Source organism: Tachypleus tridentatus, chromosome 3, assembly GCF_004210375.1.
Source record: "Tachypleus tridentatus isolate NWPU-2018 chromosome 3, ASM421037v1, whole genome shotgun sequence".
Classification (NCBI taxonomy): Eukaryota; Metazoa; Arthropoda; class Merostomata; order Xiphosura; family Limulidae; genus Tachypleus; species Tachypleus tridentatus.
The window spans coordinates 80,005,591-80,032,236 of record NC_134827.1 but is presented as its reverse complement, the minus strand read 5'-3'; the positions used below and the strand labels follow the sequence as shown (position 1 = coordinate 80,032,236).

The following is a 26,646-nucleotide window of genomic DNA, read 5'->3' as shown; positions in this document are numbered from 1 at the left end:
AACAAATTACAAATAAATCTACTTCATGTTAGAAACTTTCAGTTGACACTTCACATAAACAAATACCTGTATCTCTTATTCAGGTAACGTTAATACAGTTTAAGAAGTGACTACCTACCTGGACGTTGAAGGCACTTCCCTCCATACACCAGTGTAGCACCTTCTTTAACTCCAATGTCACAGTATTCAATCAACTTGTCAAGGTGAGCTCTGAGAATATAAAAGAACAATATACTTTGTATAAAGTTCATGGAGGTGTCGACACTTAATAATAAATATAAAATCCAATTCAATACATGCACTCAAACAGTTAAGACAGGAGAGGGCCTGACCTCAAACATTTTACAGCCATCCAACTTACAATAATTTAAAGTTTTGAGAGGAATCAATTAAACTGAATGATTAATTAAAAAAACACAACAACAGCAACTTTTACAGTAAGTGAGCTCTGACTTTAATTATTAGAATATTTCAACCCACAGAATGGGGTCATCACATACAAAAAGATAGGTGAGCTTACCTATTCTAAAACTTAATGTTACTGTGTTTTTGAGTTAAGATAACTTAGTTCATCTAGAAGATATCAATAACTGAAGTAACTGAACAATTTAAAACTAATAAAACCTGAACATTGATCAAAACAATGTTTTTTTTGTAAACAATAAAGCATTTTAGGCTAGAATTACAAACAATGATTTGAGTACAGTAATATAATATTAATATCATAAATAGTAATAAATCTTATTATGATAAAACAACCTGCTTACAAACCAACTGGTAACAACCTAAGGTTACTTTTTAGTACATTAATATCTTTGTAAATGCACAAAAACATGAAATTTTTCTTTAATTTTAGCATTTCATTAAAAAAAACCAACACATTTTCCCATTTTTAGAATGCACACACTGAAGAAATGCAAATCAACTCAATGTTATTTTCAAAATAAAGATTTCATTTCATTAAAGTGTAAAACTTTAAAAATTATTTTCAGATAACTATTACAAAAAATATCTCAGTATAAAGCAATACACAGTGTCCAATATATACCTGACGTATTAAAAGCAACAAAAATAAGAAGGCACAGAATTACACCTATTACTTGGAAGTTTAGATCATAAAGAAATAGCTTACACTTATTATTAAATGCTCACATGTTCTAATTATTCAGTATAAATTTAAGTATTATTTCAGCAGTGAAATATTTTATTTGTCTAAAATTACAAAAACTGCATATTAGCTCTAAATAAGAAACTTGTGAAAGACGTTTTCCAGTTTAGGGATACCTGTGAGTTTGAAAGAGAGTATTGTCAGTTTGAGAGGGACTTGCTACTTTGAAGGAGACTGTTGTAAGTTTGAGGGAGACTTGCTAGTTTGAAAGAGATAATTGTAAGTTTGAGGTAGACTTGTGAGTTTGAGGAGGGAGACTTGCTAGTCTGAAGGAGACTATTATCCGTTTGGGGGAGATTTGCTAGTTTGAAGGAGATCTATCAGTTTGAGGGGGCTTGCTACTTTGAAGGAGACTGTTGTGAGTTTAAGGGAGACTTGCTAGTTTGAAGAAGACTGTTGTCAATTTGAGGGGAGACTTGTGAGTTTGAAGGAGACTGTTGTCAGTTTGAGGGATACTTGTGAGTCTGAAGGAGAAAACTGATTTTGGAGAAGACTGATGTAAGTGCAAAAAAAGACAAAGAAAACTTTTACAGATATAAATTCAAGAACAAATACTATAGTTAAAGACAATGATGCAATAAAAATTAACTCAGTGAAAAAAATAAAGTTAGATTATACTAACTTGTGATTCTGAGGACCATGTGATGTGGATCGATCCAGTGGATCTCCTATTTTGATTTTCTTAACTTCTTCAACCTTGAAAACAAAATAAAGTTTCAGAGAAATGTAAATTTTGTGTAACCCAACTTTTATGAAACAAGATTAGTTAAAAGCAGTGACACCATAACTTGCATACTACCAGCTACCAGCTTTTGGTTAACTAACAAGTTTAAATGTAATGTGAACCTGATAGGCATTAAGTTTTAAACCTGACTGATATTCTGTCCAACAGGTAATTAAATATCAATGCCAAAATAAGTTTTAAAAAAATGGCATTACCTTAAGAAAATGTTTTATTGCATCTATTCTTTGTATCAAAAGTTGGTTTTAATGCTCTAGAAGCAGAATACTAGACATAGTGGTTCTCAGATGTTATTGACTGGAGAGCACCTGCATTCCATTTTGTTATCTCAGTGGACAAAGATAGGGTTCATACATCACTTTCTTTCCTGTTTGTATTAATTCAGAAATTAAGAAAACAAAGTGAAACACTTTTTTACCACACGTTTTACAAACTCATCATGAATGGATTCTTCGATAAACAATCGACCAGCAGCAATACAGTTTTCTCCTTTGTTGAAAAACACTCCACTCATCCCCTTAAAAAGAAAACAACCTTTTAACAAAACCAAAAACCCATCCTCTTAAAAAGAACACAAGATTTTAACAAAATCAAAAACTCATCACCTTAAAAAGAACACATTTTAACAAAACAAATCCCCTTACAATGAACAAAACATTTTAACAAAACCAAATCCCACTTCAGGTCCAACTTATTCAGAAAAAAAGTCTAATCAAATGTTTTGACAACTGTAAGGAAACTCCAAAGTTTAAATAGTTTCATTAGACTCTTTCACTCAACACATCTTAAACAGACATAACAAAACAATTTATACTTATTCATTATTATGTGATGGAATAAAAAAATCTAAATTTACCAACTGCTAGTAACAGGATTTACGTCAACAACAAAAAGTAGTGTAGAATTCAGGAAAGTATCAAAGTTCCTTTTGTTTACAACTGATTGTTACAGTCACACGTTTTCAATTAAAACATTTTTATTACAAATGATTGTTTTCCTTATGACGGGTGTTCAAAACTGTCCCTCAAACCCATGAGCATGCTAACCTGCCTCACAGCACGATCCAAGTCACAATCACTAAAGATGATCAAAGGTGATTTTCCTCCTAGTTCTAGTGAAACTTTCTTCAAGTTTGACACAGCACAGCTGTTAAAGATAAAAAAATTCCCCAAGAAAAGAAATAAAAACTCAATTTGGCAAATATTTAAAAGAAAATTAAAAAAACAAAACAATACAAAGCAAATAAATTTCAAAGCTCATTGGCAAAAACAAAATAGAATGGAAAACTATTAAAACAAATATATGTGTATATATAACTTATGCATAAGCAGTTTGTTTGAATGGTGCATATCTCTTTTTTTTTCATTTACATTTCTTTAAATAAAGATTATGAACATAAAAGTCTATCACAAATACAAAAATATGTTAAAGCATTTTAAAGCCATGTATTGTGAAACACAAAACTATTAGATGCTCATTCATATTTCCAACTTCAGATCTGTTTTGTGATACAATTAAATAATTTCATTACCACAAGATTTGATAATGAATCTTACTATTACTTCAGTCTAAACTTTAACTGTTAAAAACAATTAAATTATAAACACAATTACTGTTTCCCGCAGATGGTACACAATGGAGCTGATATTCCCCTTTTGCTTGGAATATATTATACACATACCATTTACAATAATCAGTTCAGAATTTTTTACCCTTCTCTCCTTTCCCCCTCACTTGTCCCAATTCCACTCTTGCTGTTTGATATCCCATCCTCGTGAACTATGCTGATTTAACTATAGAATACTACAATACCTATTTGATAAGCAGTTACTTAAGAAATAACTTACCTTTTCATGATTTGCATACCAATTGGTGTCGAGCCAGTAAAACCTAATTTTCTAACAAGTGGGTGGTCTGCAATAGCCTGCCCACATAAACTTCCTGAAATTAAAAGGAATTTTAAAGTGGTCAGTCAGTCTCGCTTGCCAAGTTATGAATATTTACATTATAAGATATATACTCTTCAAAAAAAGAAATGCAAAAGGGATATTTTTGTTATTTTAAAGAAAAATATATGTAATAATGTTACAAGCTCAGAGTATGTGATGTTACACGTGTTAAGGCACTGATTGTCAGACCAAAATGACAATAAAAGTTGTGCACTTTGAAAACGGAGGAAAACATCAGATTTTTCGCCAAAACACACTCGTGTCCAATACATTTGTTTGAGAGATCTGCATGTTCTGCAAGTGCAACATGTGCAAAATCCCTATAAAAGTGACGGGTTCTCGGTTTCCATAGCTCAGTGTTAAACCACCGACACGCAATACAGTTACGCCAAGACTGACTGAAGCACAACGCAACAACGCCATTGGTCACTTGGAAGCAGGCGAATCTGGATCAGATGTTGCCAGAGCTGTGAATGTCCACCAAAGCACCATCACAAGGTTATGGAATCGTCACCAACAACATGGATCGACTTGTGACCATCCACGATCTGGCAGACCTCGTGTGACCACGCGCGCACAAGATCGCTACATCTGGTTACGTCACCTTCGGGATAGGACCACCACTGCGTTCGTCTACTGCCTCAACCATACCAGGGCTACGTAGGAATTCCGATGAGACCGTACGCAACCGTCGACGAGATTCTTAGGTCCCATGTGCAACCCATCATGGTGAACGTCAACGACGTTTTTCAACATGACAAGATCCGTCCTCACACAGCCCGACTCACCACCTTCTTCTTGAGACACCACAACATCAACGTTCTTCCCTGGCCCTCCAGATCACCAGATTTAAACCCCATCGAACATCTTTGGGACGAGTTGGACCTACGTCTGTGACGGCGACAACATCAACCTCAGACTCTACCTCAGCTTGCAGCAGCTTTGCAGGCTGAGTGGACAGCCATTCCACAGGATGTGATTCGTCATCTCATTGCTTCCATGGGCAGGAGATGCCAAACAGTTATTGATGCTCACAAGGGGCATACTCGTTATTGACGTTGAGTGACGTTAAACTTCAACTAGTGAGTGTGGACTTCGCCTTTGCAGACTTTGGATGTTCAGTAGTGAATGTGCAAAGTTTCACACATGTCATACAGAACTACTCGGAATAAACTTGTTAACATTTGTCTCAAATTTTGCCTTTTGCGCTTCTTTTTTTGAAGAGTATACTTATAACCAACTTACATGAAACTTCTCACCTTTCACAATCATCCTATTTAAATTTCAAGAACAAAATATAAACTAACAAGACTTTCCAAGTGTGATAGTTATATCAGAACTTAAAAAAGAAATTTTACCAATTGTTTATATCAAAATGATTTACATCTCACAGAAAATTAAACTGAACTGACCTGCTCCAGGTAGTATATTGATCACTCCAGGAGGGAAGCCAGCACGAACTACCAGTTCAGCAAGTTTGAGAGCAGTCAATGGTGAAACCTGGGCAGGTTTTAAAACTACTGTGTTACCAGCAGCAATACAAGCTGCCATCTTCCATGACACCATCATTAGAGGATAATTCCAAGGTGTAACAATTCCACAGACACTGAAGAAATGTGCTTGTAAGAATAACACCCAAAAAAACCAAAAAACAACTCACATGTACAAACCCCAGCTATTCTGAAGCCTAAGTAACTACTAAAATCTGGCTGCAGCAAAAACCTACATGATTGCTAAACTCTGACTGCAGTGATATAAATTGATTGTTTGGAATTAAGCACAAAGCTACACAAAAGGCTATCTGCGCTCTGCTCACCACGAGCATTGAAACCCAGTTTCTAGCAGTGTGAGTTTATTACTGTGCCACTGGGGGACAGTAATATAAATATCATCATCAAAACACTTTATGAGTAATCACTAACTCTGGCTACAGACTTGACTTTAGATGAATATTAAAGTCTATATTGGATACAATACACCAAAATCTGACTATAATATTGTTTAGAATACCAATATAATTTATCCATATTGAAATGCTTAATAATCAGAATTTCTATATTAAATGTAAAAACCAGTAACAAAAGCCCCAAGCCTAGGTAAGTTTAGTGGCCAAAACCTTGTAACAATCTATAAAAAACAATATTTTCACTTTGTATGATTGCTAACTCTTTGTAATAACCTTATAAAAAGTAAGATCCTAGATAAGTATGGAGATGTAGTTCTAACAATCCTATTTCCATTTGGTCTGAATTGTTGTTGTTTCTTGATAACATAGAACACAAATTGTTTGTTTATTTAAATAAAGTGTAATATTTTCTTTAAAAGAAATATTTTATTTTTCATTATCAAATTATCTTTTCAAATATGAGATATAAGTTAAATTGTAAGTCCAAATCAAGATAGTATTCCTCTTCTAAATGGTATCTTTTTATAGTGTATATAAAAGTTGCATTAGTCCTAACATGGCTGATGGGCTATCCTTTGTTATACTGGTAAGATGAAAGCCTTACTTACAAAGAAACTTTTAACTATGAACTAAAATTGGGCCAGTATTTCTCACCCAATTGGTTCCTTTTTAGTAAATGTGAGATTTCTATTAGGCCTAGCATGATTGATGGGAATGGTAGATCCATGGATTTTGTCACACCAGCCTGCAAAGTATCTCCAGGTGTCAATGGACATTCCTACATGTGTCTTGAGAGCAAGAGTATATACAGCACCAGAATCAAGAGCTTCTATTGTTGCAAGTTCCTCCTTATGTTCTTCCATGAGGTCTGCAAGTCTGAAATATATATATAAATAATTTTAAGGTTCCTGATATCAAGTTAAATGTTTACTATTTCAACTCCTAATTAATATAAAACAAATAAAGAAACAATCCTTTAATTTGTTACTATATACTCTCAGATACACTTAGAATTAATGGGAATAAATAAATAAAATAATTCAGTCACTGGTAAGGTTTTTTGCATAATCCTCTTAAAGAAAAAAAAAGTAGTACAAGGAACCTGGTTAGTTGAACAAAAAAAACACAAAAAAAACTCATCAATTATTTAACTAATATTCATTGTAAACTAAAGTTCCAGCAAGATCTCTTACTTGAAAAACATTTAGTTAATTTTTATCACACTAATTTGAGACTCAAATTTTAAAATTTAAGAACATGTAACATTCAGAAATATTATAAATCTCTCATTTTTTTTATTTCTTAGCCTAAGCACCTAACTAGATGTCTGTTAGTAACAATGCAGCTATTTTATTCAAGTTGGGTGGGAATGTTAGTGAAATGAAAATGAAAAATGCATTGCAGTTGATTTACTTTAAATGTTTCATCATGTAGTGAAGTAAGCATAACATCAAATGAAAAAATATTTCCAGCATAATTGAATTTCCACATATAAATATTTAATGCACAATTTTATTTTATGCTAATAAAAGTAGATACATTGACTGTTCAAGATTATTTAAAGCCTTTTATAACAAACCTTGAAAAAATTTTGAGAAGCCTTTATTCTTAACATGTCCATTGTGGATTCTCAGGAAGGAAGTATTTACATAATGCTAATCACATTACATGAAACTGATCTCACACTCATCTAAGTTACAGCGTTAAGTCAAACAGTGACATCCATCCCTAACTTTTAACAACCTGAAAAGAGGTGCATACTTAAAAATGAGGCGCCCCCTGTCTCTTGAATTCATTCTTGCCCACTCTCCATCTTCAAATGCAGCCTGTTAAATAATAGTATTCATATTTAGAAGAAATGTTTAAGGCAGAAAGAAAAACACCTTTTCATATATTGAGGAACTTAAATTATTAAATTTTTTGCATACTTTAAAAACAATATTTCTATCAACTACATGTAACCATTAGCATTTTCAGTAATGTTAAATTATCTAATGTAAACAACTACCATTTATCAGCTGTTACCTAAACCCTCTAATTACAATGTTTGAAATACTTATTAAATATGTAATGAACAACAGATTATGTACCTTTGCACACCTGACAGCTGTGTCTACATCCTCAACTGATGCACTCTCCACTTCACATATCAACTACATAGGAAAATATAATACATAAAAAGGTGATGCAAATTTCCCAGCTTTGTAGTATACTCATCTTCTTGTAACAGATTACTAACAAGTGCTAGGAGAAAAGTAATACATTTGTATTATCCAAAAGTGCAGTCTATTCATATAAAACATGTTTAAATAAATTTTATCAAAATCCACACTTGTCTTGGCAAGTTGTTTCAAAACGAGAAAGAGAAAAGCTTCCTGTTAAGTAACAACACATAATTATTCTTCACATATTTTATTCTTAAATATGTATTCCACATGACATACACTACTAATTCTCAAACTGTAGCACATATATCACTGGTGATAGGTGAAACTAATAACAATAGTAGATTAAAAACACTATGTAAAAAGCATAATACTTGTAATATGTCCAATTAAAGATTCTCATGTGCATACACACAATTCTCTCTTTATTTATAGAGTTGTCCTCAGCTTGCATAGACTCACCAATGTTTTCTTCTTTTCAAGCTGACAAAACCTGCACTACTTTTTTTTCTCAATTGCACCAGAAAAAATACCCACACCTTACCCATTAATGGATAAGTTTTAGAAATATTAATCTGGTTATAAGTTGTTCAGTTTTTTTTTTTAAATTAGGCCTGGGTTTGTACTTAAAATGTTCAAACAAAAGTTGGTATGCGAGCCTGAAAAATGTTCCTAATTACTGCCTTATAGCATTTTGTTCAAACACTGCTGGAAGAAACATTCAACATGAGTATTCCAAGTACAACATTCACTTAACATCAACATGTTCCCCATAGGTGTTACTTTCAAACATATCCCCTGGTTACAACTAACAGTTACATTTTTACCTTAGTTTGGTAATTATTTCTAAAGAATTAATTACATAAACCAGAGTAGAAAGGAATAAATAACTTGTACACTGTAGTTTGATTGGCACTATTATATTGTATATATTTTCTACACTTTTTTTTGTTTTTTTAATAGTGGCAGCTTCTTAAATAGGCTGACAATAACTTTACACTGAGCTAAGATTTACTGTTTACACATACAATAATTTCAACATCCTTTATATTATGAAATTGTGTTACATGCTAAGGATCTGAACAACTGTGAAAAAAGATATTCTTTTTATTAACAGTCATATCACCTGTACTTGGTCAGTTATCCAAGGAAATAATTACTGCTAGGACCTCTAAGATCTATGGTAACTTCAACAAAACTACCAAATCAAAATATATTACATAACTCTGCTCAGTGCCATACAGTCAACTTAGGTGAAACTTTTTTGAGAATTATGGGATACTACTGATTAATATGCTGACGTGCAGAACTCAGAGGCTTTACTCTACAAATGGTATGTATGCCAAAAGAACAATAAATATAATATTAATCAAGAATATGCCACCTACCCAAATCAGCAATGCCACCTTTAGCACTTTTTACTGTTAAAACCACTGTTAAACATTATGATGCTTTTAAAGTTTGTACAGTATTTTTCAGACATCTTGAAAAGTACCTAATAAATAATAATGTTAATATATTTATAAAAAGAATTGTGTCCATGCACTGATATAACAAGTATGGTGTAATAAGTTATGGGTTGCTGAAAATATAATCCTAACAGCACATTCAAACCTCTTCAGTTGTAGGGTTGATAGATCGAAGTTTTTTGCCACTAGTGCAGTCCACAAATTGATTGTTGATAAATAACTGGTGAGGAAAGGTGAGTGTCATATTGTTCGCAAAAATCTTCACCTAAAAAGAATTATGACACATAAAGTATTTTGTTCTTTTAATTTTCAAATGGAAGTATTATTTGATAAAAGTTAAGAAAAAACAACCTTTACACTCCAGATAAACATAAAAGAATATATTTATACATATAGTATAAAGGTTATTATATGGTTAACTTTTATCAAAGTGTGTAAATCCCTCCAGTATCCACTACAAATTTTGAAAGGCAACAGTAAATATCCTTTACAACAAAATTCATGAATAATATTCAGTAAGTTGTTAAAACTGCTTTTCATAGTAATTAAAAGTTTCTAATCATTTTAAAATTAAATACTGTATATATCTTACAAAATCTTTAAACATATAAGGAATATAATCAAATTTCTTGAAGATCATATTCTAACATATTAGGTCGTTTCATGTGAAATGGCCAGCTTGTGCTCAGTTGAAGAATGACTGAAAATAGAATAGGTTAGATATAGTACTCTGACTGTATGTTATTCAGGATTGATGAGAGCACTGTGCTTTTCATTTGTCTGTTATGCCAAGTTGTATTATAATTGTTTTTGTGTTTCTTTGGAACCCTATACAAAACGTCTTCAAAAGAATTGAGACTACTTTTTTATATGAGTTCAAACTATGACAAAATTGCAGATGAGGCTGCTAAAAGTGTCAATCTGACATTTGGACTAGGGAGTACTTCTAAACAAACTAGTTGGAGCTGGTTCCAGAAATTTTGTTCTGGTGATATGAACCCCAAACAATGTCTCAATCTGTTTTGAATGAAGAAAGATTAAGAGCTATTGTGGAAGATAACCCACAAATGACAGTTTGGGCAATTGCAGCAAACTAAGAAGGTTCCAGTGAAGCTGTTTCTTGTCACTTGGCTGCAATTGGAAAAGTTAAAAAATTGGACAAATGGGTACTGCACGAATTGACAGAAGAGCAGAAACTGGTTAGGAACAAGAGAGAGTCATTCTTAAAGTGAATTGTAATCTGCAGTCTGTCATACCACAGAGGGAATTATCCATTACTCTAATCTGCAACCAGGTGAAACAATTGCAGCATGATCTTAGTGCCAACATCTTGATAAGATGCATTGAAAATTATCCAACAAACAGCCATCACTGGTGAACAGGCATTGACTGATTCTGCTGCAAAATAATGCCAGACCCCATACCTCACAAATTACCATTTCTTAAATGAGATAATTGAAAGATGAAATTTCAGAGCATCCTCTATACTAATTTGACCAACAAATTATCACCTTTTCCAGAACTTAAAGCTGATTTTCCAGAACAAATCATTTACGAATCAGGAGAATACTGTTAAAGCCTTTGAAGAATTTATTGTTTCCAAAACAATGGACTTTTATAGAGATGGGATATTTTCATTAGTATCCCATTGAGAGAAAACCATTGCAGTAAATGGAGCATATTTTTATTAATAAAATTGATGTTCAATAAAAATATGGTGTTTTAATTTTTACCTATACAATTGACAATTTCATATGAAATAAACTAATATTTTCATGGACAAGTCTTGTCTCTTTATAAAAATAATTAGTAATTTATTATAAAAAACCTTTTAAATGATCTTACCTCATCATAAACAAGTGTTGTACCAGATGATTCTCCTCTCTGTTTCAGAACAACTGTTTTCACAAATTCTCCAAATACTGTTGCCATGTAAACATCTTCATTGTCAAGTTCAAGTTTACACTTTTCTTTCACTTCTTCTACTAACCTAAGATAGAAGAAAACATACAAGTCAAGAATTAACTAATTGTAAACAACAAATACAGAAAAAAACAACACAAGTGAGATCTCAACAACAAAGATTGTATGTCCTCCTTTATGACAAGATTTTGTGTGTAATGTTACAATGTTTCTTTCTTTCTACTTTATACATCTGGTGACTTGCATTTTCTCCAAGAACAATGGGTGCAAAAAAAAATGTTTAATGAGAGTCATCAAATCATATTAAAATTTCTCATACCATATTTAGGTAACTGCTTGCTTTTCCAATTCACTAACATAAAATAATAGTAAAAAAAAACCTAATATGTAATTTTAAACTGTTTTATAACTTTCCTATCTGATATTTTCACAGCAACTGGTTTTCTTCATTTATTACAAACTAACATTATCTTCCTTGAAAAGAAAGCTCTGAGTCTGCCAGTTTTATTTGTATAAAATAAGTTTTGATTAAAGTTCTCAATTCTTCTCCAATAAGTTATGATTAAGTAATATAAACCACCTTTTTATGAATAGCACAATACTGTAGACAAAACTAGCCTGAACTACCACTATGTAGTATACAGTCAGAAAACATATTATATAACAACTAATAATCAAGTAATAAAAATAAAAATCACTCTTATACAGTGCTACCAAAATATAATACTTGCAACTGGCTCACAGACTGTACATTGTGGAAATTTTAGTGGTATGTCCCCAAATAGATGATAGAAAGTAAAATAGCTGTATGGTAAGAATATGGGGGCTGTACTGGGGTAACACTAAATGATTAATTTGATCGCTTGCAAGGAAGGTCCCTTATCAAATTCACAACAACTTTACTGGCAAGTTTTTCAATCTCCTCTGCACTAGTAAGGTGAAAATGGCACCCATGGAAGGTCTTCATCAACATTCAGAGGGAATGAGACTACTGGAGAATACAGAATCATATGATGTAGTTAGGAAAAGCAAAATATAAGGAACTTATAGTAAATCATGTTAAACTTTCTTCTCCCTTGCAAGGCAAGTGGGTCTACACATGATGGGTGAATATAACCCCTTGGATTGTCATCTAGTACTCAACTAACTTATTCACAAGGTGTTAAGTGATACAGAAAAGCAGTATATATGTAGCCACACACACTACTGAGACTGTACCAACAAGTTAGGGTATAGTCCAGGTAAAATACAAGTACGAAATTACTAAAAGCTGTTTATAACTGTGCAATAAAAGGAAAATAAAGTAACCATTCCTTGAGTACATAACCGAGTCAATAGAGAGTATCAAAGTAATTAAATTCTGCTGTCATGAAACTAAAAAAATAATTATATCAAATGAAACTAAAATTCTGTTATTTGACAGTAATATTATGTTGATGTCTTATGATGACCTGCATGACATAAGATTGATACACACCATCAACCTAACTTGTTAGTTTGTTTTGTTAGTTAATCAGGAAACTGGTGCCCCCCTGTGCAAACACTCTGATCTCACTATGTACAGCATGGGAGTGTAAGACTGGGTAACATCAATTCTATTAACAGAAATAACTTAAGACAACTATAATACAGATCTGGGTTTTACAAAAAAAAGTATATTCTTCTTGAAAACTAAGGAAATAAAATTATTTTTATTTTACAAGAGAAATCAGCTTTGCAATTTCTACAAGGAAAAGCCTTGCCTTCTTTTAAACACCATCAAAAGTCAATTCTTCCACATGTTCAAATTAAAGATTAGAGAAAATAAGCATATTTCATAATAAACAAAAGCAAAAAATGCCAGAAACAAACTATAATAAACATTTATACTTAATAATTTTATTATTTCATAACAAAAAATGTGAAATTTATATATCAAACCTCTCAACTTCTAATATACAAGAACACTGCACTCTTGCAAAAATCAACATTGTAATAATGTAACTTTCCTCTACTTAAACAGATGTAAGTAGATGCAGATGAAATGTAAAAAAACTATTTAAATACAATCAAGTAGTAATTAACTGAATCAAAAATTAGGTAAAAAAAACAACAGAGGTTAGAAAGAATAACATATAGAGACAAGTTACTTTAGAAAAGAATCAGAAAAGCAGTTAAATAGACCTTATCATTACATAAAAAACTAACACAGAATTGTAGGAAAAATAAAATTAGTTACTTCATTTTAGAAGAGACTCAGAGGAACAACTGTTTGTTTAACAAAATCCTGAATAACCCTGAATGGCACTGATTATTTCTCATCTTTTAAACAAATTAACATAGTAAACAGATTGTCCAGTTAATAACTCACAATGATGTGATTATTGCTAAGTCAGTAAACAATCTTTAGGCAATATTTATCTCACTGAAAAAACCAATTGATTCAAAACTTAATTATTCAAACTACTTTAATTGTTACCTTGCAACATCCATTGATCCAGCTCCGCTTTTGAAAAAGTCAGTCTCCTCGGAAACTCCAGTGTTGAGGATTCCAGCCCATATTGTCTAATATTGTTGATAAAACAAATAATGTTTCATATGTAAACAAATAATATAAGTAACTTTAACTGCAGTGTAGTAATACTGTAAAGTCACCAAGGTGCTAGAGACTATGAATATAAACTTCTCTTCAATATCAATTTGACAGACTTTAAACACACACTAATAAACATGTACAACAAAACATTATTACACTGTAGGATTTAGTTACAACACAATACTGGATGTCCAGTAACAGCCTACCACAATTAGTTGTATCTATGCTTGTGGTCAGAAGATCAAAGAGCCTGTCATAATTAGTTGTATTTATTCTTGCAGTGAGAAAATCACAGAGCCCATCATAATTAGTTATATTTACTCTTGCAGTGAGAAAAAAAATCACAAATCCTACAAGTGATTAAGGTTATCGCTTTCCACCAGACTCTATAAACCATTAGCTAGTTTTGTCCACCAGAATTTATTAAATCAGAACATGTACACTGAGAACTTACATACTTGTACCATAAGTTTTTTCAGTACATGTAAAACAGTTCTAGTAAGTGAAATACAGTTGATGATCCAAGTCAAATAAATATTCCTGAGAATAAGTATGTATTATAAAAACCTTGGTAATGAAAAGCATAAAAAATAGAACCATCTTTTAAATAACCCTATAAAATAATAACCTCGAGTTACCGAATACAGTTTTTCTCTAAACAAGTTTTGCATGATCATAAAATTGTAAAAAGAAAAATAGTTAAGCATAAAATAGCATAAAAAATAGAAGCATCTTTTAAATAACCCTATAAAATAATAACCTCAAGTTACCGAATACAGTTTTTCTCTTAACAAGTTTTGCATGATCATAAAATTATAAAAAAAAAAAAGTTAAGCCTAATTTGTAAATATTCTCTAAGTAAAAAAAAAAAACAAAATTTTTAAATAAAACCAAAGACAAACCTGGAGAGTCTGTGCAAGTATTTTTTCTTCTTCAGTAAGTTCAATATCTTCTTTGGAATCACCAGTTTGTCCAAACTTAGAAGCTTTAAACATTCTTCCATCGTCAGTTGCAAGTGTCTGAACATTAACCTGGTATAAAATAAGAAAAGATGTTAGTCCAAAGTTAGCAAAGAGAAGGAAAGTTTCAGCAGGGCAACAAACTATTGAAAGTCACACCAGTTTTCACCATGAATCGACACTTAGTTAATGAACAGTACCAATGTGGCATCTTTAGATGAACTCATCGACTATTCTGTGGTAAGTGGAATTCATATCAGTTGACATTATGTGATACTAAATCCAACCTGCTCACCAAAAATAATGTAATCAGAAAGTTCTGTAGATCTTGTAAGTACCACTCGACAATCAAATTGCTTCTTCCTGTAGTTTGAACTGATTTTATTAATGATATATCTTTTGGCTTGAATCCTATGAATCCTACTAAGACAATACTTTGAATCATGTTTCTGAAGTACTAGATAATATTCTTCCAAGTTCCTGAACTGGCTACGTGAGACACTAACCAAAGTACCACATTCTTTAGACTAATACCATTAGATGTTTGGCTGTGAGAATACTTCAAGTATATAGTTTACACCTATACCCATAATGCCACTACCAATGACATCACACTCCCTACACTAACGTCACTGAGAACATATCACAGCCACAGATCCTATCCATGAGACCACTACACACTTGTCCTTTCTGATCCAATGGATTATGACAGAAAAACAACTGACACAATTGTAGATCAAATGTTTGTCAAAAAATATAAAGATTCCTGAAAGAGAGTGGTAATGTCTCCAGAAGTGTAACAAAATCAGCATAAATTAAAACCATACTTACACTTCACAACCTCTCTGAATATGAACCCATGGTTCATACTAAATTGTTCAGATCAATTACCAGCACTTAATGGATGCTTCTCAAGTGCTTTTTGGAAGCTAAAGATTACAACAAAATAAATCGGATTTCACTGAAATTTCACAAAATTCCTACTTTTTCGTTCAACATATGAATGTAGACTAAAAAGAAAAGAAAGTCTTTATTTATCGTGCTCAACTCCATGACATGCATTAAAGTTAGGTATATCAATATATCCTATTATTATAATATTTTCAAGCACTTTTGCAAGAAAAGGACTCTTTCCAGCCACTTTCAAGCCTTTGATATTTCATTCTCAATTTCAAGTGCTTTCAAGGAGGCATACTACCTACAGCATATGAAAACCAGCTAAGAACAGCATCAACAAATCAAGTAAAGCCAGTAGTCTTACATATCCCTAAGAAGAGGTAATGACTTTGACAGTTAGCTCCTTGCCAGAATTCAAAACAAACCCTATCCAGTTGGAGTTTACTTCTTAACTGTACATCACAGTTGATTACACAGGCTTAACAAAAAAGCATGTACTTAATTATTAACTTTAAAAGAAATAACCCAGATCCAAAAAAGATCTACAAATCACAACAAATATTTAAATAAATAAATATATACAACAACATGCACTTATAAATGTATACAACAGTTATTCATTACTTATATATATTTATCATTCAATAAGTCAATACCAGAGTTCTGTATTCATCATTCAAAAAGCTCATAAATGTTTCATATAGATCATTCAACAATCCAATACCAGCTTTGTACTGATCATTCAACAAGTCTCTAACAGTTTTGTAGTGATCATTCAACAAGTCAATAATAGTTTTGTACTGATCATTCAACAAGTCTCTAACAGTTTTGTACTGATCATTCAACAAGTCTCTAACAGTTTTGTACTGATCATTCATCAAGCCAATAACAGTTTTGTACTGATCATTCATCAAGCCAATAACAGTTTTGTACTGATCATTCAAGAAAGTTTTGATAAGTTATTAACTAAATACTCTTACCAATTTCTGGTCATTCCCATATAGAAGAAGGCCATCTTGATGAACAATTGCTGGTTGACTCATTCCTTCTATCAATACTTGTTTACCACTTGATACTGGTTCTGTCCACATACGTGACCCATACAACCTTACAAACTAAAAACCAACTGAGATATAACATGAACTTAAGTTAATTTTCAATACATGACAATATAAATTCTACGGCAATAACTTCAATATCAAGTTTTTATTTTATAAGCTATTGTATAAAATTGGTTGAGTATAATTAACACTACTTAAATAAAGAATTTATTGTATAAAATACTACTTTTATGTAATACACAAATTGCAATGCCATAATTGTTAAAACTTCCACAAATCAAGCTAACATTTAGCACACACAATACAGATTACAAAGTTTCTTTAATTCCACTTTCGTGCAACACCAAAAATACTACACTTACATATCACAGAAGAAGACTAAATATCTGATAACATTCAAAATAATTCACACAAACATTAATAACAGTGGTAAAAAGTTAATCAGAGAGATGTAACTGCATTTACAAGATATACTTAAATATTTCCATAACTATTTCCAGACTTTATCAAAAAATTAAATATTCAATGTCTTATGTTTTAAAAAAAGGAAACAATGTTCATACATTTCCTTCAATATAAGTCCACGCTCCTGGAACTTTGTCCATTCCTCGAATAAAGTTATGCAACTGTTCACCAGTTAACTGATCAAAATGTATCTACAAGACATCAAAAGAAGTAAATATGAGGATTTTCTCTAGTAATAAAAGTCTTTGCTCAAAGATACAATAGAACTATCTGCACCAATCACCCCTAATTTTAAACTGATAGACTAGAGGAAAGGCAGCTAGATGCCATTACTAACTCTTGGCCTACTCTAATCAAACAGGATTATCTAACCTTCACTCATATAACACACCCACGTTCTAAAGGACTCGAGCAGAATTTTGTATCAATTAACAGCAGGTATATAAAAGGCTTCTAAAATTCATCTTGTGGCATGTTAATCACTGAGTCACATTTAACCTAAGATTAATAGCTAAACTGTTTAACTAGTAGCAGGATTTAAAAGAGGTAAATTGTAAAATTCCACCCCACTTCAACAGGAATGCCTTGTAATACTGATTCACTATCAACTTATTATTAAAAACATCAAATGTCACTAGCAGCTGTGGTAGAAATAGTAGAAAACATGTCGGTAAAACTACAGTTAACATTTTCCTCAACTGAAAATGTATTTCTGACAGATGCTTACTTCCTTTCACAAAAATTTTTCTTGATTAATAGTGCCCTCCATTGGCACTAGCCTTCCACCTCCTGCTTCTTCATATCCACATGTTAATAATAATTATGCAGCAGCTCTCCATCAATAAGAGTGTGACATAACATCTATTGTAACCAGAGCCCTCTCCACATCTGTAACTGTTAATCACCTCAAGATTGGTCAGAATACCTACACCATATATCATCAAAAGTGAGAAGGCTAGGTGGGAAATGTGGGAGCAAGTAATTATATATTAAAAATACATTTTCAGTTAAGGAAAACAATGTGATAATTTACCTCCTCTCACAAAATGGCTAGAATCCCTCTTTGAACTCGAGGAGGACAAGTGAAAAAATTATTCCCCTTTAGGAAGCACCTAAACAGAGACCATGAGGTGTGGCACTAAAAAAGAAAACATCACACTTTAACAAGACTGCAACATATCTGATCCAGGTAAACTCTTTACTCCTCTATTACTGTGTTGCTAACATAAAAGGTGGAAAAACATGAAGGAATTCCATATGTATAACCAATTAATAGGACCCCTGGGAGTTGAGTGGATAGGGCACAACAGATAGTAGTGGTAGTTCGACCTCATCTGACACCTGGTGGAATCTGGAATCTTACGACAATTTGACAGTAGACAGAGGATCACCTGCCTCTTCAGCTCAAAACAGAAATTGATAGGGAAGACAGGCCTTCATCTAAACTCTGTCTCCACTTACACACATTTCTAGCTCAATTAACACCAAGAGGATGGTAGAAAAACAGAAAACCCCAGTGGAAGGACATCTCCAGTTCTAAACCTGGTATCATTGGATATGGTTCTTCCAGGTCATGGTGGGAAAAGGATATCCAACTGTGTACAAGTGGTTATAATGGATGCAGCTACAACTAACACCAAATCTGTCTATAACTGACCTCCAGTAGATGGTAGGAATAGGAACTTCAAACCTGGGGTACATTTCCAGTCCAAAATCTGGCAGCATTTGGCATTTTTCATCCAATTCACAGTAGGAGAAATGATACCAGTCAAAACAAATATGAGGCCTTATTTGGAATGACCATTTCTAACCAACACCTGACCTCCCAGTAACCACAACCATAAGATACGTAGGAGGAACATCTCAGCATGAGGGACAAACTGTAATATATAGACATGACATGGTGGAGTACTTCAACCAGAACCTGGGTGTGTCTGGAATTGTATACTAGGTCTGCAGTAGGAAAGATATCACACCATTAACACATGATTGTAATTGTGACTGGGCCAACTTCAACCAACTGGAAATGTACATCTAGAAAATAGTAAGAAGGGAAAAGACAATATGTCTAATATATATATATATACACACATTAATATGGCATAGTGTTACAACCAAAGCCTGGTGATATCTAAAATTGTACATCAAGTCTGCAATAGGAAGTGCTATACACTGAATACCAATGCCCTACTCTCAACTGAATAGTATGATTTATCACTCAGGGAGACAAGTTTCCAAATTCACCATCCCAGCAGTATAGAACTGGTATGTGACAAAGACTTCCATGCTCCACTAGAAGAAAGGAGGGAGAAACACATTGGAGGTTCCAGAGGACTACTTCAGCAGAGAGTTGTAATAGGTGACCATGACACTACAAGTTAAAAAGAAAGCTTTCATGCTGATGGAATCAATCAATCAAACCCTTGCACCATCTGGAATTGTACATCAGATAGAGTCTTAACACCATAAAGTATCAGAGATGGGCAGCAATCTCTGTCTCTATTACTTGCGTGTTCACAAGTGTATGATCTGGGATGGACATACTTATGAAGCAAAAGACCACACTAAAGAGAACTACTAGCAGTCATATGAAACAATCCATCCATACAGTGTTTGTAACCTAATACTTCTACATAACTGTTTCAGCACAGGTAACAATCAAAAGAGGACACACAACCAAAAACTGGAATTGTACGTCAGGTCCATGATAGGAAGGGGAAGAGCTACAATGTAATTGACATCAAGCATAGTTAAAGACGGACAATGCAACTTTAAAAAAAAAAAATACCTGGTCAAGCACCAGTTGCTATAGAGTGGGATCCACAATACACTTACAAAAAGGCCACTGTACACAAAGAAATACCAAAACATAGTAAATAAAAACTAAGTCTGTAGTATGAAAGAAACTGATGACAAACTTGCAAGCAAAAACAAGAATATATGTACAGCACTACTTCTAATTGAAAAAGGAGCTGGTTATGATAGGGGTTGGATTGTGCTCCTTCTGGCGGAGAGCTGCTACATAATAAGTTGAACGTGGATATGCAGTGTGTTGGGTGGAAATCTAAGGGTAAGCATTGAAACTTTGTACTGATAGATATCTTGTGAGGAGAGGTGAGATATCATACCAGAAATCTGATTTCATACGAAACTACGTGTTCGTATATTTTTAAATCTCTTGAAATTTTGTTGAAACCCTGAAAATAAAATCAGAAACATGAGGCAAAAATATCATGAATGTTTTTTTTTAATAATATTTGACAAAAAATATTTTTTACACCAAAACATTAGATTCAGTTAATTTCACACAATTTTGTGGTTAACTCTGTCTTAATATCTTAAATTTAATTTTTTCAAATACCTGGCACAGTTCTTTCTTGCTTAATGAAGGATCGTAAGTGGCACCTTCCTCTGGCTGTGGCTCTTTGGGTGCTGTTCCATTGGCTATCATGTCAACAGCTTCTGCCTGATTGTGTTAGATATGAAAAATGCAAAACAATTATATAACTGTAAACAACCACTCCACCTTGAAAGAAATGGAAAATTGCTAATTCATTGTTGAGAAAACCCAAATCTTTTCAGTTGTTTTTGTATTGAACGTTGCCTTGTGTGAAGACAAGTGTAAAATATTAAAGACTTCTTAATAATACATGTTACATTTTCTTTCAATAAAGTCTGTACCTGTTACAAACACGTTCATATACCTTGTCTATGTTACTACGTATTATTTAAGTAGCTACTGAAAACACATGCTACATTTGATACATATTCTCAGTGATGTCGAGAAAACCCACTTGTACAGAAAAATATATATGTAAAATGGCTCGTTTGGGTTGAGAAATATTTTTATGTAGAGGAGCAAACGTTTCCACCTTCTCCGAAGAAGGTTGAAAAAAAATATTTCTCAACCCAAACGAGCCGTTTTTACATATATATGATACATATTCTGTATGTGTGTTGCTACTGATACTTAGGAAGGTTACTCCTTCTTTTCTTGAGAAGATTATCTAACTTTAGATTTTCTTTCATGAATTTGTAATGTTTTCCATATTTCATCATTTTCTATAATATTAAACTTCAAGCTCTAATGCAGAACCAAATTTACTCAATATATAACTCATGGACCCTAATAAAATATTAAAATCATGAACAGTTATTTAAGGTAAACAAAATAATACATTTGTTTGGCTGGCTTTGAATTTCGTGCAAAGCTATACAAGGGCTATCTGTGGTAGTCGTCCCTAATTTAGCAGTGTAAGACAAGAGGGAAATCAGCTAGTCATCAACACCCACTGCAGAGATGCCAACTATTTCAAATAACTGAGCGTAATGATTGTAGACAGAGCCCTTTATCATTTGCGGCTACTAGGCCTTACCAATCTCTCTAAGCTGTTTATTATTATATTATTATTATAACTATTATTATTTATTACTGCTATAGATTGCTCATTTATGAATGTGTTTTGTGTATTTAATAAATAAATTTAAAAAATTATTTTGAAATTATGTCTTATTTAGCTCAAAGTAACAAACATACTGGTAAAACGACATTAAGCATGCACAAACAGTAAGCAGAAAAAACCTTTCTGTAAGGACTAGTTTATATCATATTTATTATGCTTATTGTAATAGGTTTGCAGCTGTTGCAGCTTTTGCTTTCAAGAGAATGTCTTTGGATGCTTGGGAGTTATAACAACATTGTCCATTTGACTGAATACACATCTTGTGTGTTATAATACTTCTCAAAACTGAGGTGCTCAAGTTTGGTCTGAACTTGCTTTTGTTTTTAGTCACTAAACTAAATATCTTTTCACTGTCAGCATTAGAATGGAAGAATATAAGAATTCCAAGCATAACCCTACACAGAATGTCATACTTCTGGTTGCCATTTCCATCCTTAATTGTAGACAGCTGAATCCAAAACTTGTCAACATTCAACTGAAGGACAGTTTCTGAGAAAGTATCAATTTCATAGTTCAAATATTGCCCTTCCAACTTGTCAGTAGTGTCGTGCTCATGTGTATTGACAAGGACAGGATACCTGTCTGTGAAGAAGTGTAGAGAAGAGAAATCTTTGCTGACTTTCAGTTTTGGATCAGCAACCTCTCCGTGAATCAGAAGTTCATCATTTAGAGGGAAATGTTTCATCATGTAATTTGTAGCTGCAATACAGTATTTCTTGACACTGGTGTAGAAGCTGATCAGGTCCAGGTCCTTTTCATATTTAACAATGTATTCCTTGGCAGCATTTCCAATAGAAACTGCCTCATCAGATTTGTGTAAGGATTCATTCTTGTAGTCAAGTTCAGTGATGTTGCTTTCAAGATATTCTGGCTTGTTGTATTTGATAAGTATATTTTTAACTTGTGTAATCAGAGTTCTATGCATAATGTGTATGCAAGATTCTTCTCTTTGTAATATCAAATTGGCTTGGTCAAATAGAGGAATTTCAGAATGAAGAAAAAGATAAAATAACAAGTTCATTTTGTTGTCCAAAAAAACTGTTAACTTATCTAACTTGCTCTGCACATAACTTTTCTTGGTTACTTCCTTTCTAGCTTTCGTTTTCTTCTCTTTTTTCATTGATTGTCTCTTCTTTAGTTCAGGGTTAGACTGCCTAAACATATATTGAGCTATATCAAATGTTTCTTTGTCTGCTTTTGGAGACTGTTGTCTTGTGTCCCTGTGTGGCTGGGAGAGTGTCTTGACTGTGTCCCTGTGTGGCTGAGAGGATATCCTGACTGTTAAAGTCTTGCTGCCCGACTGAGCTGCACATTTAGATACTTTTGAATCAAGTTTTTCCTTTTCACAGTGGAAATACTTCTTCAACAGCTTCCACATGTCCAATATTCTGTTAAGGCACATCCCAAATGATAGCCATCTTGTGTTAATAAGTTGTAGAATTTTTATTGTTTCTTTGTCATGCAATCCTTGAAACTCTTTGAAATGTTGTTTTCTGCTAGCACTTTTGTCCAGAAAATAGTAGATATCTATCAGTATATCAGAAACTGGGTAGGGCAGTTCTCTGAAAGCTTTCTGGGCAGTAATATTCACGAAGTGACAGGCACAGCCCGTGAAGTAAATGCCAGGTTGTCGTCTTGAGATGTGTCCCATCACACCTTTACCTATACCGTACATAACTGAGGCATTGTCTGAAGAAAAACTAAGATAGTTTTCCCATGAAATTTTCTTCTTTGTCAATTCATGGTCCAAAAGCTTAAAAATATCCTCTCCACCATTGTCAAAAGAGAACAAACAATTTTTCCAAGCAAAGGGTCAAGATATCGTACAACCACTGGACTCTGAGTCATCCATGTCTGTGGCTCCATCTGTGGCTAAACTGTAAACACTGTTAGTAAATATGCTTAAAATCATTTTGTCATCTTCACAAACCAACATTTGTACAATGGCTATAGTTTTGTTTCTAGCACAGCCATATTTTTTTGCTATATCAGAATCTGGGAACATTTTTCTGAATAGATGTCCTGCATGGTCGGCTACAGCTAGGGGTAAATTATGAGCAATGACGAATTGTGTGAACCTAACTTCTGCATTTATGGTTTCATATTCTGAATTCTAACTCATAAATGTTGTTATCTGCATCGTTTTTGTTTTCGCCTCAGCCTTTTGTTGGTGAGATGCCAATTTTGTATGTCTGGAACAATCGTTTATCCCACCATTTGCCACAGAAAAATCGATGTAACAAACTGTACAAAACACATGACTATTACTGATTTTTGATGCAATGGCCAGATATTTTGCACTATACTCTTTCCTAAATTTTTGATTCACATTTGTAGTCCTTTTAGATTTTCCAGAAACAAGACAATCTGGTAAACGAAGCCTCTTTTTTCCATCTTGTGAATGATCGCATTGGTGTTTCTATGCCACTTAGAAAACAAGAAATACCCATCTATGAGAGCGCTGATTGGCTGACAAGCACTGATGACGTAACTATGGATTACCCCACATACCCAGTATGGAGAAGCACTGCACTTAAACTATTGGTAGACATTGGAGATACAAATATTTTTTTATTATTTCAAGCACAAACATGATTATCGTAAGTAGCTATTTGGACTATGTCTTTTATTTATTATTAAAATGTATTTGTGTCTCACTAGAAATTTTCTTTTCACCCCTTTCAAGCCCTGGGGGAACAATTTATCACTATTGTATAGGCCTATATAATATATAATAATTTGGGAGTTGCAACAAGTCGTAATGTTTGTCTGTATGAGCTTATGATCATAATGTATACACCAAAATCATAATGATTACGCTCAAATCGTAATGGTTGGCATCTCTGCCACTGCCAACTCTTGGGCTACTCTTTTAACAACAAATATTGAGATTGACTGTCACATTATAATGACACCACAGCTGAGAGAGTAAGCATATACGATGTGATGGGGATTTGAACCCGCGATCCTCAGGTTACAAGTTGAGTACCTTAACCACCTGGCCATTGTAGGCCTACTACATTTGTTTCCAAGACAAGAAAAGAAAGAACAAAATATATGATTAATTCATTAATGACTTGCTTACCTGTTTGTTATAAATATATGAAACATATTAGCCAAGAAGAGCAACAATGAAATATAGTAACTCATTACATACTCAGTGGAAGACATGTATACTTCTTCCAACTAATGGTTTTAGTGCTGGTTATACCAATGGAAGAGAAACCTAAATCTACTTGCTAAAGGTTTCTGTAATGAAAATTAACTGAAACAACATTCATCTAAGAACAATAATTTATCTAGTTCTTGTGAGCAAAACATAATAAAAAGATGAACGTACAGAAAACTTAACAGAAATAGACTCGTGTACTCAGAACATCACTCTTTACGTTTCCTCTCTTTTATTTTGATACTATTAATGTCTTTATGATATTATTAGAACTTAATTGCACTTATCTGGTCAACTGACACACAACACACACACATTTCATCAGTAAATGTCTCAGTGTGATACAAACCATGGCTTTAATGCCCTCAGGGTACATGAATCTGTTATATAAACTATCCACAGTATCGTTAGGATAAACCTCACACTCTCGCTGTAACAATAAAGGCCCTGTATCCAAACCATCATCTGCCCAGAATATAGAAAACCCTGCTTTTCTGTCCCCTTGAATAAGTGTCCTGAAAATAAAAATGATGATAAAAAGTAATTATTCTGTCCAATACCAACAGACTGAAGATCTTCCTCATACTCCTGAGTTATTCATTCACAACTAGAAACTTTCACTCATAAGTTGATAACCTTATTATCTAATATGTATGGAAGATATTCAGTACATAAGTAAAAACCTGGCAGTTACATGTATGTTGATGGATTTATTTAACATTCCATATAATCAAACTATAGATTAACAGTTTTGCTTGTGACTCATTTCTCAACTTAACAACAGTTAATGAAACTTTGTAGAATGGACATCAGAAGATGAAAGGTAGAAGACTTTTGAAACGTCATTCTATTCACTTATGTCTCCATAACAGGCAGTTGCCTTCCATCCTACAAAGTTTTATCATGAATACTCTGCCTAAACAATCTATCAAAGTACCACAGTTAATAATTTATATTCAGTTGTTCTGTAATTATCTTATAGAAGTTATTGTGAGTAAATTATTTAAGTATCTATATATTTACAAAGAACAAAACTTGAATTCATAGCAAAACTTCTGTAGTCACAAGTGAATATTTTCTTCAATTTTAAATGTCCTTGGCTGTGATACCTATTATCCAGGAATTGTTAAGATTTATTGATTATTATTAGTTAAGCTTTATTTATCTAAAATAGTAATTATGTTCAACAAGCCACTTAATCTAATTCACACAACTAAGTTCCATATGTTTAGGACTAACACAAAGAATACTGAAGAATGTCCTTTATATCAGTTCATGATCACTGATCACATGTGTTTGGTTTTTTTTATAGCAAAGCCACATCTGGCAATCTGCTATTTCAACCGAGGGGAATCAAACCCCTAATTTTGGTGATGTAAATTCATAGACTTACCACTGTCCCAGCAGGGGACGATTGTTTATGATACATACAAGGTAATGTACTTAGGTTACCACAGTTTGGGTCTCTCATTTAATACAGAAGGAAACTAACACAAAAGTATTACTGTTTTCATTTAAAAGTATCTAAACTATCATGTTTCTCTCCATGTGATACCCTCGTGAGGCTGTTAAAACAACATATTACATAGTCTAAGCAGTATCACCATGCTTTTCCAGAGCAACTTGTGCCACTTATGTGACTGGTCATTCCAATCAGAAAATAAGGAAGTCTGTACCCTTGAGATATCATCTCATCAATCATTGGAGAAAACTGCACTCATACTTTCATACACAA

General features: G+C 33.0%; 1 protein-coding gene across 9 annotated transcripts in view; it reads right to left on the bottom strand.

The window, feature by feature from the left end:
- LOC143247311 (cytosolic 10-formyltetrahydrofolate dehydrogenase-like) overlaps positions 1-26,646 on the bottom strand; it is a 40,600-nt gene that overhangs the window by 3,377 nt on the left and 10,577 nt on the right. For all 9 annotated transcript variants that reach the window (XR_013026504.1, XR_013026502.1, XR_013026503.1 and 6 more), the window contains exons 4-20: positions 25,261-25,426; positions 20,641-20,745; positions 17,378-17,470; positions 16,734-16,868; positions 14,800-14,928; positions 13,781-13,866; positions 11,245-11,389; positions 9,545-9,664; positions 7,856-7,918; positions 7,527-7,591; positions 6,420-6,641; positions 5,272-5,465; positions 3,758-3,851; positions 2,957-3,056; positions 2,329-2,427; positions 1,791-1,864; positions 119-210 (exon numbers count right to left, since the gene is read on the bottom strand). Coding sequence is in view for 6 of the 9 variants with exons in the window: in XM_076495144.1 (XP_076351259.1) it covers positions 119-210; positions 1,791-1,864; positions 2,329-2,427; positions 2,957-3,056; positions 3,758-3,851; positions 5,272-5,465; positions 6,420-6,641; positions 7,527-7,591; positions 7,856-7,918; positions 9,545-9,664; positions 11,245-11,389; positions 13,781-13,866; positions 14,800-14,928; positions 16,734-16,868; positions 17,378-17,470; positions 20,641-20,745; positions 25,261-25,426 (1,982 nt within the window). In the remaining 3 variants the exon portion in view is untranslated. The remainder of the gene's footprint in view (positions 1-118; positions 211-1,790; positions 1,865-2,328; positions 2,428-2,956; positions 3,057-3,757; positions 3,852-5,271; positions 5,466-6,419; positions 6,642-7,526; positions 7,592-7,855; positions 7,919-9,544; positions 9,665-11,244; positions 11,390-13,780; positions 13,867-14,799; positions 14,929-16,733; positions 16,869-17,377; positions 17,471-20,640; positions 20,746-25,260; positions 25,427-26,646) is intronic.